Source organism: Terrapene carolina, unplaced genomic scaffold (assembly GCF_002925995.2).
Source record: "Terrapene carolina triunguis isolate 2854851 unplaced genomic scaffold, T_m_triunguis-2.0 Scaffold68, whole genome shotgun sequence".
NCBI lineage: Eukaryota > Metazoa > Chordata > Testudines > Emydidae > Terrapene > Terrapene triunguis.
In genome coordinates this window covers 75,931,198-75,945,159 of record NW_020664419.1, presented here as the reverse complement: position 1 = coordinate 75,945,159, position 13,962 = coordinate 75,931,198, and the positions used below count along the sequence as shown (strand labels likewise).

General features: G+C 45.5%; 1 protein-coding gene across 1 annotated transcript in view; it reads right to left on the bottom strand.

Moving 5' to 3' along the window:
• PLXNC1 (plexin C1) overlaps nt 1–13,962 on the bottom strand; it is a 96,300-nt gene that overhangs the window by 12,601 nt on the left and 69,737 nt on the right. Inside the window, 1 exon segment of the mRNA XM_029910854.1 lies at nt 127–304. Coding sequence (XP_029766714.1) covers nt 127–304 — 178 coding nt within the window.

Here is a 13,962-nt window from a genome sequence, read left to right as displayed (position 1 = left end):
GAATTTATTATGACAAAGCAGCATTAACTAACAGTAGCCAAAGTCAGTGATAGGATCTACGAAGTAGGAATCTTCACAGAAACAGCAGCAAACGTAAGAGGATAATACACAATGGCACTCTCTTACCAAGACCAATTTCACTGAGCTGAAGACCATAAAGAGAGCCATTCTTGTTTAGAAATGCTTGAAAGATCTTCTCTTTGGCTTGCTCTATGGTATCACAATCCAGAACATTAGCTTCGATATCAAGACAGGTATCTGCACTCTCATTTTCTGGGATTTTTTCAAAGAAGACATTCAGTGCCTGCAAGAATATAAATGTTATTCAAATCTATGGAGAATGAGATGGGCTTCACAGTAGCAAACACTGTATATCAAGTTAGACACACTACACTAGGCTTTTCAAGCTATCCACCTATTTAAAGTATTTTTCCAATCAAAAAGTTTGTTTGGTGGAGTTAAATAATGAATTAATTCATAGTGTTTGAAGGATCACTGACATGCCCCTCTATATTGGCCAGAGTGTGAGGGGCTAGAATCAAGGCTTTGCTTATTCCATGCTCCTCCACTCCAGGGAGGTAGGAAACAGGTGCCTAGTCCTATGTGCCCAGATCCATGGTCCAGGTAGCCCACACTCTCACTCCCTCTCTCTCTCGTGTTCTATATGTGACTGTAACAAATGTTGTTTTAAAAGTCTGCCACTGAATGCAAGCCACAGAGGAAAAAACTAATGTAATAACTCTCTACATTTAAGCAGTTGAACACCTGTGCTATAATAAACCCTAACTGAAACATGAGGATCGTGGGTGTGACTCATGAGAGGAAAGATTGTTAAAAGGGGAAGCAACCAAAAATGTTATTTTTTTCCTTTCTGCTCTCATGAGAAGTAGAGACGAGTTAGCCTCAGGCCATTGTGTGGGCCTCTTTTCTCTCTCAGATTTAGAAATATTAATAATTATAATAGATGAGTGGTTCTTTCTATTTTTTTTATATCAGCCATGAGTGGAAACTACTACATTGTGGTGGGGAAAGAAAAGGAAAGAACCGAAAGAGACATTACTTAACTTCCCTGTTTCTATAAAAACAGATGGAGTATTAAAAACAAGATTGCAAAACTGCAAACATCAGGATTTAATGAACAATACAATGTAACTGAAGTAACTGAGAATGACTTAATCAGGACATAGAGATGTTTAATTATGAGGGTAATGAGTCTACTGAAAGGACAAACTGAGTGGAAGGGGAGGAGATGTCGAAATAGTGGGGGCGGACATCGCGCCTGAAGAAAGAAATGAATACTGACTGAGATTTGATGCAGAAAAACCAGTAAAAGGAAGTGTAAGTGACTTACACTTAGGGCCTGATCCAAAGTTCTCTGATGCTGATGGAAGTCTCCCTGTCAACTTCAACAGGCTTTGTATCATAACATCCAAACAATAGAATAATAGAATCATTTCAGCAAAATGGCTTAATACTTTATCTAGGGCCTGATCCAAGATCATTAAAGTCTATGGGAAAACTCCCACTGACTTCAATGGCCTTTGGATCAAGCCTCTAGTTCAGTATTTGATCGGCACCCCCCCTTCTTTCTATCTGTAGTTGTTTGTGACACCCCCCCCACCCCCCGTTCCAAGTACATATACTGCCACCCAGCTCTGAAGGCAGCACTGCAGCTGCACAGAAGTCAGGGTGGCAATGTGAAAAGGGATATTCATCAATATCCCTTTTCACAGCAGACTTAGTGCCCCATTGGCACCCTTACTTCTGCGTTGCTGCCTCGGGGCTGACAGCCAGAGCCCTGCCGCCTCCAGGTGAGGGATTGGGGGCTGTGGGGAAGGACAGCCCAAGCTTTATCTCCGCTTACTGGGTGTGCATGGCCCTTCTGCATGAGCCTCAGACACCCAAGACAGACACCCAGAGCTCTTAAAAAAAAAAAAAAAAAAAAAAAAAAAGGTACACAGCTCGCGCCTCCCTTGACATATTCCCGCACGGCTCTAGTTCATTCTTCTGCTACTAGGTGGATTCCTAACTAAACACTTTCAAGGGTGCTTACTGAGTGTTAAATTGAAGATTTAAAATGAAGCTGATTCCTCTTCAACTTCTTGCAAACATGTTTTATTGTTTAGGTGATTTTCCTATTATAGCATTTGCCCCACAATATAATACAAACTTCCCTGTTTCAATCTGAAACTCTCTTGCTTTTGGGCTAACAAGAAAAGTTCTGTTTCCTCTGTTGAGTCTCCTTTTCTACACGTACATTCCCACACAAATAGCTCAGTGGAAGGTGCTGTGAAACCTCTTCATATGTTAGCATGCCAGAAATTTGAGTCCTCCCTCCATTTCTGCACTGCCCACCAGACAAACAGCAACAATTTGCATTCTTTATAACACGCAATGAAAAAAGGCTGAGAAAACACATAGCAGGGTGTGTGTCTTGGTCTAAATTCACCCAGGACATTGCCCTTCCTCTAGGATTAGCTTGGTTAAGGCAGAATGTGAAACTAAAAGACCTGGTAATGGCACAGAGCCTTTAGGTTGCTAGGTCAAGTCCACCACAAGTTGGAGGGGACAAAAAGTTGCTTAATATTTTGGCTGTTCAGTAGTCTATTGGAAAATCAGTTGATTGTCTCAGTGCAGGTCCTTGTGAACAAGTATCCATGTCACAAAATTCACTACAGCCGGCACCCTTCAGGCAGTCTCAGCAGAGAGGCCTAAGACTGAATGGCAACTGAGATTGAACTAACTGACCCAATGTCTCTGTGACGGGGTGTACCAACCTCGCACTGGCCCCGCGAGAGTTAACCACTCGCTTTGGCCCAGGAGGTCACGCCCTCTCACCCCTGCTGTGCATGTTCCCAGTGGAGGGAGTATATACAAGAAAGCACCTTGGGTCAGTCTGGGCTGACCAGAGCTGACGCAAGCTACAGGCTCCTGCGAGAGAGCTGCGAGAGCCCCAGCCTGAGGAGGCCAAGCACATTGAGTCCATCACAGGACCCCACTCGACCATGGAGGATGAGGGAGTTGGAAAGCTGCCACCCCGGGAGGAACTACAGGATCTGGGATCAAGGGTATGAAGCGGCCCAGGGAACGCATTTGTTGAGCAAGGGACCTAAGCCTGAAGCCAGGACTCCCAGTTCACAGGCCCTGGGTTGGAACCCGGTGGAGTAAGGTAGGCCTGGGTCCCCCTACCCCTCATAGACTCTAGTTGCTAGGCCCTGCTGTCCTGAGGACAAAGGCAGCCTCATAGGCTCTGGCCTCTAGGCCTTGCTGCCCTGAGGACAAGGGCAGTTCCCTAATCTCCAACAGCTAGGCCTCGCTACCCCGACCGAGAGGAGCCACATTCACCAAAGGGGAGCATTCTCCCTTGTAAGACAGTCGCAGCTCTCTCCCCGTCCATCAGGGAGGGAGACCACGCCCCCTCGCTACAATGCTTCTGGAGCGACTCAGTTCAGGGGGAAATTAGCCAACAGTTAATGGCTCTGGCCTGCAGTCAGGCTGAACAGCAGAGAAACGATAGGCCAGGAGGTCTCGGTCCAGGCAAAGCTGCAAACAGTTAATGGCGCTGGTCTGCAATCAGGCAGAGCAATGCAGCAGTCTAGGGGGACCAGCTCTCTGGCGGGACAAGCAGCAAAACCATCTGGCATCCTAGCTCGGGCGGGTGACAGACCAATGCAGGTCTCTTGGTCTAAAGTTGGGGAGGCTGCCATCGCCCCAGGGGTAGGGTGGCAGGGGGTAAAGGGACACAGGCCCACCCAACTCCACTGCATCCCAGCCCAGGGCCCTAACAGTGGCCGAGTGATCTGCCACTGGGTCAACGGGGAAATCCAGCCGCAACAGGCTGGTCGGCTTGCAGTCAGTAACACAGCTGAACCCTATTCGGCTTCCCTGGGCTCCTTCCTACACTCCCATTCAGGGGGTACCTGGGTTCCAGGGTCATCATTTGTCTCACTGGGGTAAATGGCTAGTGGCAGCCCCAACAGCTCCTTAGTGTCCCCGGTGTCTGGCAGCTCCAGCAGTCCCTCCGGGTCTCTGGTGCTGTAGCAGCCTCCATCGGGTCCGAGCTCCAGCAGTGGCAGGGAGACGTCCTGCTCCTCTGGCAGCTCTCCTCCAACTGCGCTGGAGGGCCTGCCTTTTATATTTCCAGTTCCTGTCCTGCCCCTCTGCTTCCAGCGGGGCGGTGGTGGGTGTCCCAGCTCTGCCCACCAGGGGGCGGTCGCGGCCCTCTCCCCATCTGTCAGGGAGACCACGCCCCCTCGCTACATCCCGCTATTCCTCCCCCCCGCTACAGTTTCCAACTCAGGGTCAAGGCACATTAGCAGAGATGTAGAGAAACATGCCCAGGTGCTCCCCACATTCTTTGGATAAATGGAGGATTTGGGTCTGCAGCATAGTCAGTTGGAAGACAAATCAGAAAATGCTTTGGAGAGCAAGCAGGCCATACTTATGTTTAACTCTCCCATTCCCTCTGATAGAGAATCCCCAGGCTACTGGTGATGGGAGGAGAATGCAATCATTGATTGTAATTATGTAAATGGAAACAGGGCATGTAATGTGGCAAACTGCCAATTAAACATGTTTGCCACTTGGCATCTGCCCACTATGGTTCCATCCCTGAAAAAGAAGATCCTTGTGGCTTTTAAAAGCTCTGTTTTTGTCACTGAGTAAAATGAAGCTTTTGATGCTTCAAGAATAATTGTGCTGGCATCCTAAAACATGCAACATCATGTGGCAAATCAAGCAAAGGAACTATCATCACCATAGAGAAAAATAAATAAAAATACTTAGCTCTCTACCCTGCTATCCAAATAGTAACTAATTAATGCTCAAAATATCTCTGCAGAGTAGGGAACATTACTGTCCCTATTTTACTGATAAAGAAAGGAGATACAGCAGAATTATGTGACTTGCCTAAAGACAAATAGTAAGTGCCAGAATTAGGATGAGAAATCAGGAATTCCTGGCTCTCACTCTCATGTTCAGGCCAATATTTTATTTTATTTCAATTTATAACAACAGATTCAAAACAGCATCTAGATGCATTTTCCAAAATTTTAAAAATAAAATCAATTGGAAGTAAAACTAGAAGGTACAGTAACTCCTCACTAACGTTGTAGTTATGTTCCTGAAAAATGCGACTTTAAGTGAAACGATGTTAAGCGAATCCAATTTCCCCATAAGAATTAATGTAAATAGGGGGGGTAGGTTCCAGCTTCCCCTACTCTGCAAGCACCAGAGGTGGGGGGTTCAACCTTCAGCCCGCCCACTCCACTCCTTCCCCTAAGCCCCCACCCTTGACTCACCTCTTCTCCCCCCCTTTACTTCGCTCGCTGCATCCTGGCTCCTCCCCCCTCCCTCCCCTGCCTCCCGAACGCCGCAAGCCAGCTGATTGCCGCCGGCAGGAGGCAGGAGGGAGGGGGAAGGCACTGATCCGCGGTGCTGGGTGTGGGGGGGGGGGGCGCGTAGGGAGGCTGCCAGCTGTGGAGAAAGCAGGCAGCCAAACAACGTAAGAGTGGAGCATTGCACAACTTTAAATGAGTATGCTCCCTAATTGATCAGCAACGTAACAACGAAACTACGTTAAGTGGGACGACTTTAAGTGAGGAGTTACTGTACTCCACATCCCACAAACAAATAATAATCAGCCACAGTAAAATCAAACCCAATAAAAACATCAGATCCTATCATGCCTCTGCTTCCCCAGCAGCCCTGGCTAGGAGATGGGCCTTGCAGTGTGCCCTGAAAATAATCACATTCAAGCTATTTCCAGTCAGAGTGGATGAGAGGGGAGAATAGGTCTAAAAACTGATATTCCCCCTGTTACAGTTCAGGGCAACTAAATCTGTGTTCCCCCTCTTTGGTCCCTCAAGGACACCTGCTCTAGACTCCCTGTTCCTCAGCCATCACCTCTCTTGGGTGGAGACCCGTGTCTCTCTCCCTCCTGACTGGGGTTTTTCCCCAGGCTGCCCAGTTCCCTGCCTATGCTGTGATACTCCCAGCAAACCAGACAGCTTAAACATGCTACTGTCTGTGCTTTGCTTTCTCTTCAAAGGCTATGAACAGCGTAATTGCCAGGAGTTTTATGTTACCACCCAGATCTTTATAAGCAAGCACATTTATTCTTAAGGTAAAAGCATTACATAGAAATCACATAAAAACAATACAAGTTCCTATAAGAATGTTAAAAGCTTACCAGAGGTCACCCACCAGTCTTATGAGGCCCTAATAGGTCAAGTCCTTCCAACCCTTCCATAGGGATTGAGGCCCTGCCTCGGACAGAAGGTCCTGTCCGTTTGCTAGATAAGGAAGAAAGCCCTAAGTCAATTTAAACTCAGGCTGTTTATCTAAAAGTCCTTTCTTTGCCTGTTGGCCTCTGAAGAATCCAGTTCGACCTGGTATATGAGAACCTCCCCAGGTGGTAGTACCTCTCTGGAGGTGTTACAACCTGAGTGAATTTGCCTAATCACCCTCCACTGCTGCTCGTTCCTGGAGAAGCTGTGGTCACCCCGCCCCCGTGGAATTATATACAATCCCTGGCGCACAATGCTACATAAACTTAAAACAGTAAGATCTCCCATATCTATCAGACCCCTCACAGAGAATGTCCTGTTAGCAGCAGCTCCCTCTCTTTTACACCAAAGGTGTCCCCGCTCCAATGCTCCACTGATTGTAGCTGTAACAGTATCACACACAGAGAGAGGCAGCCTCTTAAGTATGCAGCATTGAAGCATTTATGGATTCACAGATCTAAACCTTGCATAAAATGGGCATAATAATACTTCTCTACCTCACAGGGGTGTCAGGGAGATAAATTCACTGATGTGTGTGAGATGCTCAGATGATAAGCAACATACACATGCATATACATAAAACAAAAAACGCCTCTAAAAACATAGAATCAGAGTGATGTAATGGTCCACATGCCAATAAGAAAACCAACAATTATTTTGCCTGTCTCTACAGCTGAAATTTTCATGACTCAGCTTTTGCCTGACTGCTCAATGCCTGGCATGAGCAAGCTTTCATTAGAATCTAACCTTCCTGAGCACCACATTTATCCACAAATTGTAAAACTAAAAAAGAAATCATAGATGATAAAATTATGAAAAGGCTCTTAAGATTGCTAAGGGCACTAAAGGTCAGACAACATTAAACAGACACATGGATGGAAGCACAGAAACCTTGGAGAAACATTAATAGGTATTTTTCTACTATTTCTGGTTTTGCATGGGAAACAAGGAAGAGTACAAGTTAACTTAAGGAAAGATTCAGGAGGAAATTACAGGCCATTTAAGGTAACCCAGTAATATCCAGAGTTGAGATTTCATGCACTAGAAGTAAGTGCTTAGCAGTAAAAAGCAACAGAGGGTAATCACAACTCTGCACCAAAGGATTAACATAGGTTGCAAGAAAGGTTTAACAACTATTTTAAGGAGACCAAGACAAGCATTTGGAAGGGACCTACTTGACTGGAGATTGGCTTGGAAACTGGCTAAAGGACAGGGAAAATAAAGAGCATTTTTTTCTTGCTACCAACAAGGTAAAAAAGAGGTTGGGATTCAACATTTAAAGACATTTTTCCAGACGTACAGTTGTTTCTGTAAATGAAAGCAAAAACTGTGATTGCTCTAGTTAAGTGAGGCATTTGAGCTAATGAACAGTAGCAGATGGCAACTATGCTGTGGTTTAAGACAGAGGTGTATGCAAAATAATGTTTCTTGCATCAAAGAACAGAAAGATGACCTGGAAAAAGGAAAGTTACCACATATAGCACACAGTTTTTACTCCAACTCTACATGGTATCTCAAATCTCTGTCTTCTCAGTGTTCTGTATGTAGTACTTTTCCATTTATTATACTGAGTGAAAAACTGAGATAGAATATTGTTCATTAAAAGGGGACTGGGCTGGCAAAATTATATCTGCCACTGAAATTGCCCACCAGTCTAGCATTCTACCCCTGTCTCTCAGACTGCAAAATGCAATAGACATGGAGAAATTAGACTAGGCCATTATACTGAAAATGTTCTGTCCATCTTTTCCTTTGTTCTTCTTCTGTGCTAACAGTCTTTTCATTTGCACCTTTAATAGGGTCTCCAAACTGCTAAAGTTTCCTCTTAGCTATTTGATGTCTTTTACAAGATTGTAAGGTCACCTCTTGGGCTAGCATCTTCAGCCTCTTGTCATTTTACTAATATATGCCCTTTTATCTCTTCTGGCACTCCTTTTACTTCTCTGTCCAGAGCTCTGTATTCTTCTTGCCACTTGCTTGTCTCTTCACGTCTTAGCATTTGACAGTTTTTGGGTTGTTGTACACTTCTCTTTTCTACTGCCACGCAAGTAGCACCGCTAATCCATTCTTCCCTTTTAGAATTCATTGTTATTAGAATTGTCTTTTCACTTTCCAGATAGCACACTCTGATGTTTCCCCACAGAGCATCAGTGTCTTGGTTCTCGTCAGTTAATGCCATTAAAACACTGAACCTATTCTTCAGTTCAAGATGAAAAGCGTTTTTTGTCAGGGCCGTCCCTACCCATACGCAAAATACGCAGCTGTGTAGGGCACCAGGAAATTTGGTGCACCACATTTCCTGGTGCCCTGCGCAGCTGTGTGCTGCTCCAGCCCCTGCTCCACCTCTTCCCCAGGCCCCCGCCCCTGCTCCGCCCCAGCCCTGCCACTTCCCGTCCCTGTTCTGCCCCCACTCCACCCCTTCCCCAAAGCCCCCGCCCCTGCTCCGCCCCCACTCCCCTGAGGACTGCTGCAGGGGTCGGGCCTGCACTCACCGCATGGTAAGTGGAGTGACCCGGCCCCAGCCTGCTCCTCTCCCCTGACTCCCAGCCTCGCCGCTGGTGAGTGCTGGGGGGCGGTTCCCCCCCCCCGGCCCCCAAGGCTGGGAGCCAGGGGAGCGGAACAGGCTGGGGCCAGGGGGCTGTTTCCCCCCAGTCCTGCCCCCATGGAGGCCTGGGGCCAGCCCCCCCTCACGGAGGGGGGGGCTCCATAGGGCACCGAAATGGCTAAGGACGGCCCTGCTTTTTGTGTTTCAGTCTTTTAATTGTGCGCTGTTGATGCACAGTTGTCTTTTAACTTTCTTCATCCTCTTTAACTTGATCTTCAATTAAGCAATACAAAAGTTATGGTCACTGCCCACATCTGCTCCCCTGTATGCACGTATGAGCTGCAAAACATTTTTTTAAATACGGAAATGATCTATCTGATTCTTTGTAGTATCACTTGGGGAGTACCATGTTGGACTTCTTTAGTAGGAAAATATTGTTCCACCTATCATTGGGTAGTTTACACTGTACATTTCTACTTTGTACTGAAATCACCCATAGTCATTATGATATCATGTTTTGGGACCTTTGTTAACACATCCTGTAACAAATCATGAAAAGCATTTTTTTCCTCATCTTGCTTTTCGTTGGTTAGCGCATAGCACTGTATGACTGATAGTTTGAATAATCGAGTCTGAAAGCAAGCTCTAATAATACTTCCATTGACTGATTCCCACTCAGTCAATGTCTGATCTGCTTCATTCAACATCAAGATTGCTACAACAGCTTCATGTCTAACATCCACATTATCGAAAATGATGGTCTTATTTGTTTCTCTGAAGTGTAGTTTTTCAGCCCTGTCCATCTACACTAACTGATTCCAAGGACATCAAGATGTTATCTATCTATTTCTTTAATTACTTGGGCAGTTTTAGTAGCTTCATACATTGTTCTCACATTCCAAAGTCCTATTTTCATTACTGATGTGACCTTGAGCGAGGCACTTTTCATGACATGTGCTTCCTTATGGGTTTGACCAATCCCTATCATATTCTTCACATGAAGCTGATCTCTTGTTCGAGCCTAAAAGACCAAGCCCGAGCAAATTACTAGAAATATGTGATGAAGATCTATTCCTAGAGCTGCCTATTGATTTAGGAGATATTACAATGGGAAAAAAGTTAGAAAAGCCATCAGTAAACTCAAAAATGGGAAAGCAGCAGAAGAGGATAATAATAGTGGAGAGATGGTTAAAGCAAGTGATGAAACAGCCCTCCAGATTTTCCTTGTGTTTCTGGACAGAATATGGAATGGAGAAAAGAACCCAACCCAGTGAGGCCTTATAGTAAAATTGCCAAAGTAAGGTGACCTAACCAACTGCAGTAACTGGAGATGCATCTGAAGAAGTGGGTTTTTTACCCACGAAAGCTTATGCCCAAATAAAGCTGTTAGTCTTTAAGGTGCCACCGGACTAGTTGTTTTTGTGGACACAGACTAATACGGCTACCCCCTGATACTAGTAACTGGAGAGGAATCCCATTACTCTTAGTGCCTGGGAAAATCATGTGCAACATCATCCTGGAATGTAACAAGAACCAAATAGCCCTTCAACTTAGAGGAACAAGCATATTTTAGACCACTGAGATCAGGTGCAGGCCATATTGTTGTTCTCAGGGTATGTCTACACCCAGCCGCTAGTTCGGCGGCTGGGAATCGAAGTTCTGGGTTCGACTTATCGCGTCTTGTCTGGACGCGATAAGTCGAACCAGGAAGTGATCGCCGTCGACTGCGGTACTCCAGCTATATGAGAGGAGTACCGCGGCGTCGACGGGGGAGCCTGCCTGCCGCGTGTGGACCAAGGTAAGTTCGAACTAAGGTACTTCGAACTTCAGCTACGTTATTCACGTAGCTGAAGTTGCGTACCTTAGTTCGAATTGGGGGGTAAGTGTAGACCAAGCCTCAGACATATTACAAAGCAAAGTATGGAGTGGCAAGCACAGCTTGTTATCAATTTTATAAATTTCCAGAAGGCTTTTGACAGCGTACAGAGAGATTGTATTATGTCCCCACTATTGTTTGCACTGGTCATTGACTATGTTATGAAAGTAACTGCAGAAGGCAACTGAAGAATTTAATGGACAAATGATAAAGCACAATTGGATGACCACATATTTGCTGAGGACACTATCCAGCTTAGTTTAACCCATCAGTTAATCAAAGAAAATACTCAGCTTTTGGCTGATATGGTCAAACAAGTTGGCTTGTTCATCAACAAGGGGAAGACAAAATATATGGCTAAAGTAACCACTAGAGTGGATGAAGAAACACTAGAAGTAAGTCATTTTACCTATATAGGTTGTGAGATGTACAATGATGGTGACACCATACCAGTTGTCACGCAATGAATATCAAAAGCAGCCAACAATTTTCATAAACTCGAAAAGATTTGGAGAAGTAGCATGATTAGCACTGACACAAAAGTATGAATTTTTAACACTAGCATCATGTCTGTCCTCTTTTATGGAGCAGAGTCATGGAAATCTACAACAGAAATTGATATGATGAACTCACTCCAAAGTAACTGTCTGAGGAAGATGTTAAGAATCCATTGGAAAGAGTTTCTTGCAATAGCAGAAATTCTAAATAGAGCAAACCAAACTAAGGCATCAAACACGGTAAGACGACGACAATGGACATATTTAGGACACACTTTAAGGATGCCACCAGTGTGACTTCCATGGCAAATGATAATATGCACACCCACTTGGAAAAAGAGAAAAAGGATGAGCTAGAGCAAGGGTGGGCAAACTACGGCCCACGGGCCAGATCCGGCCTGTCAGGGCTTTGGATCTGGCCCGCGGGATTGCCATCCCCATGGTGCCACGGGCCCCACACCTCTGCTGGAAATGGCCGGCACCACGTCCCTGCAGCCCCTGGGTGAGGAGGGGCAGAGGGCTCTGTGAGCTGCCCTCGCCTCCAGACACCGCCCCCCGCAGCTCCCATTGGCCGGGATTGGGGAACTGCGGCCAATGGGCGCTTCGGGGGAGGTACCCACAGGGGAGGGCAGAGCATGGAGCCCTCTGTTCCCTCTCCCCCAGGGGCCGCAAGGACGTGGTGCCGGCCGCTTCTGGGAGTGGCGCGAGGCCAGGGCAGGCAGGGAGCCTGTCTTAGCCCTGCTCTGTGCCACTGCCATCCTGGAACCACTCCAGGTAAGCGGCGCCGGGCCAGAGCCTGCACCCCGAACCCCTCCTGCACCCCAATTCTCTGCCCTGAGCCCCCTGCCTGCACCCCAACCCCATGCCACACCCTGCATCCCTCCTGCACCCCAACCCCCTGCCCTGAGCCCCCTGCTGCACCTCTCCCGCACCCCAACCCCCTGCCCCAGCCCTACATTCATGGCCCTGCATGCAATTTCCCCACCCAGATGTGGTCCTTGGGCCAAAAAGTTTGCCTACCCCTGACCTAGAGAAATACAATGCAGAACAATGAAGAAAGAAGCCAAATCCAGCAACATGACACTCAGAAGCCTGAACAAACCAACACAGGACTGAAATAAATGGTGGAAACTGGGGAACCTGAGGGTGTGGGAGGATAGAGAAAAGGAGAATATGAGTTTTCTAGGGCTGCAGGCATAATCAGCCACCAAGAGGTTCTAGAACTGTCAAACACTGCTATAGAATTTAGTCTAAGATTAGATAAGTACTATCAGTGGAGGGCACGCTCACTATTAGTCCCATTTATAATTCAGAATTCTCTCTGATCACCACAGTTCATACTGCTGGTTTTCTATTGGGGATTGCTTGGATGCAATGGCTGCTGATGAGTATCTTCATAAATCACACGGCCTTCATCTAGTTTTCCTATATCTAATAAAATGTGACCAAAATTAACATATCCAGGATGTTTTATTTGGAAACTGGATGTATTTCAATCTTATGCGGTAGGCCTACTTCTCATAACATTGCTGCTCCTCTGTGTTCAGGGATAAGGCTTCCAAGAGCCAATCACTCAGTGATGTCTTGCAGGACCTTTCTCTCTCTTGTCGGTAAAGTAGACCTGATTGTTCAAAATATTCAGTCTGCTATCATAAAGCTTTGTTTTCCATTTAGTAGGATGCTGTTGGTTGACCAGTCCATGTTAGACCTCACACTCCTATTGGACAGGGCTAATTTGTTTCAAAGAAAGGTCATTCCTTTTGATAGTAATCTGCATCTTACAACTGTCTGCTCTTCCACACTTGAAGTCTTCAGTTCCAAAGTTTGTGTTTCCTGTCTTTTTTTACTTTTCAAACCCACAGAGTCCATCAAATACTGCTCTGGGATCAGGCTCAAGTTTGTGTAATTTTCTGTTTTAAATATATGTTTAACTCTGGGCCAGACTGAGTGAACCTGGAGCAGGGTATTGGAACATTCTAACAAAAGTTATCCGTCTCCCACTTCCCCTTCTGTTCCCAATCACACAGACCAACTCAGCCTCCCATGTAGAATTGCACAAACCATTTCCCCTCCCTTTTCTGATAGCATAATGGCCACACGGCAACAGCAGCAATTGCATACTTGAAAAACCAAGAAAGTATTAGATTAGCTTTCATTGAGAGCTCAGTACCTACGTCTCTTAGGTGCTTTTTGAAATCTCACTTTAATATAGTGTTAAACATCTTTCAATGTGTTTTAGAGCTAGAAATAAGGAGGAGAACCAATGCCATGAGACTAGCCATTTCTCTGTGGACCACTAGCATTTGGTGCATGGATCACAGTTGGGAAACCTGTGATCTAGACAGTTAATAGTTTTAGCTATAACATATAAAACCTATCTTTATCACAGAACATTAAATGTGCAGCACCAAATATTTGTTACAAATCAGTAAAAAACCTAGAAAACCCAAGGATTCATAGCACAAAGGAAACAGATCATGTTTAATTAACTTTTTGCAATCATCTTTTTTTTAAAAAAGGATACCTTGGTAATTCAGGTTGAAAATATCTTCAGTAGTAGCTGGATTGCAGCAATAAGTGCAAAATGGTAAGAACATTGTATTTGTTTTGATGAATGTAACAAATCTATGTATAGAGGAAAGTTCTGACACCACCACTCTGGAATTTTATGATTTAGCTAAGTTTCATAGGGACCTTGTTTTTATTCAGGCAACTAATTAAAATCCACCACACTACAACTTTACTAATTTGCAGTTA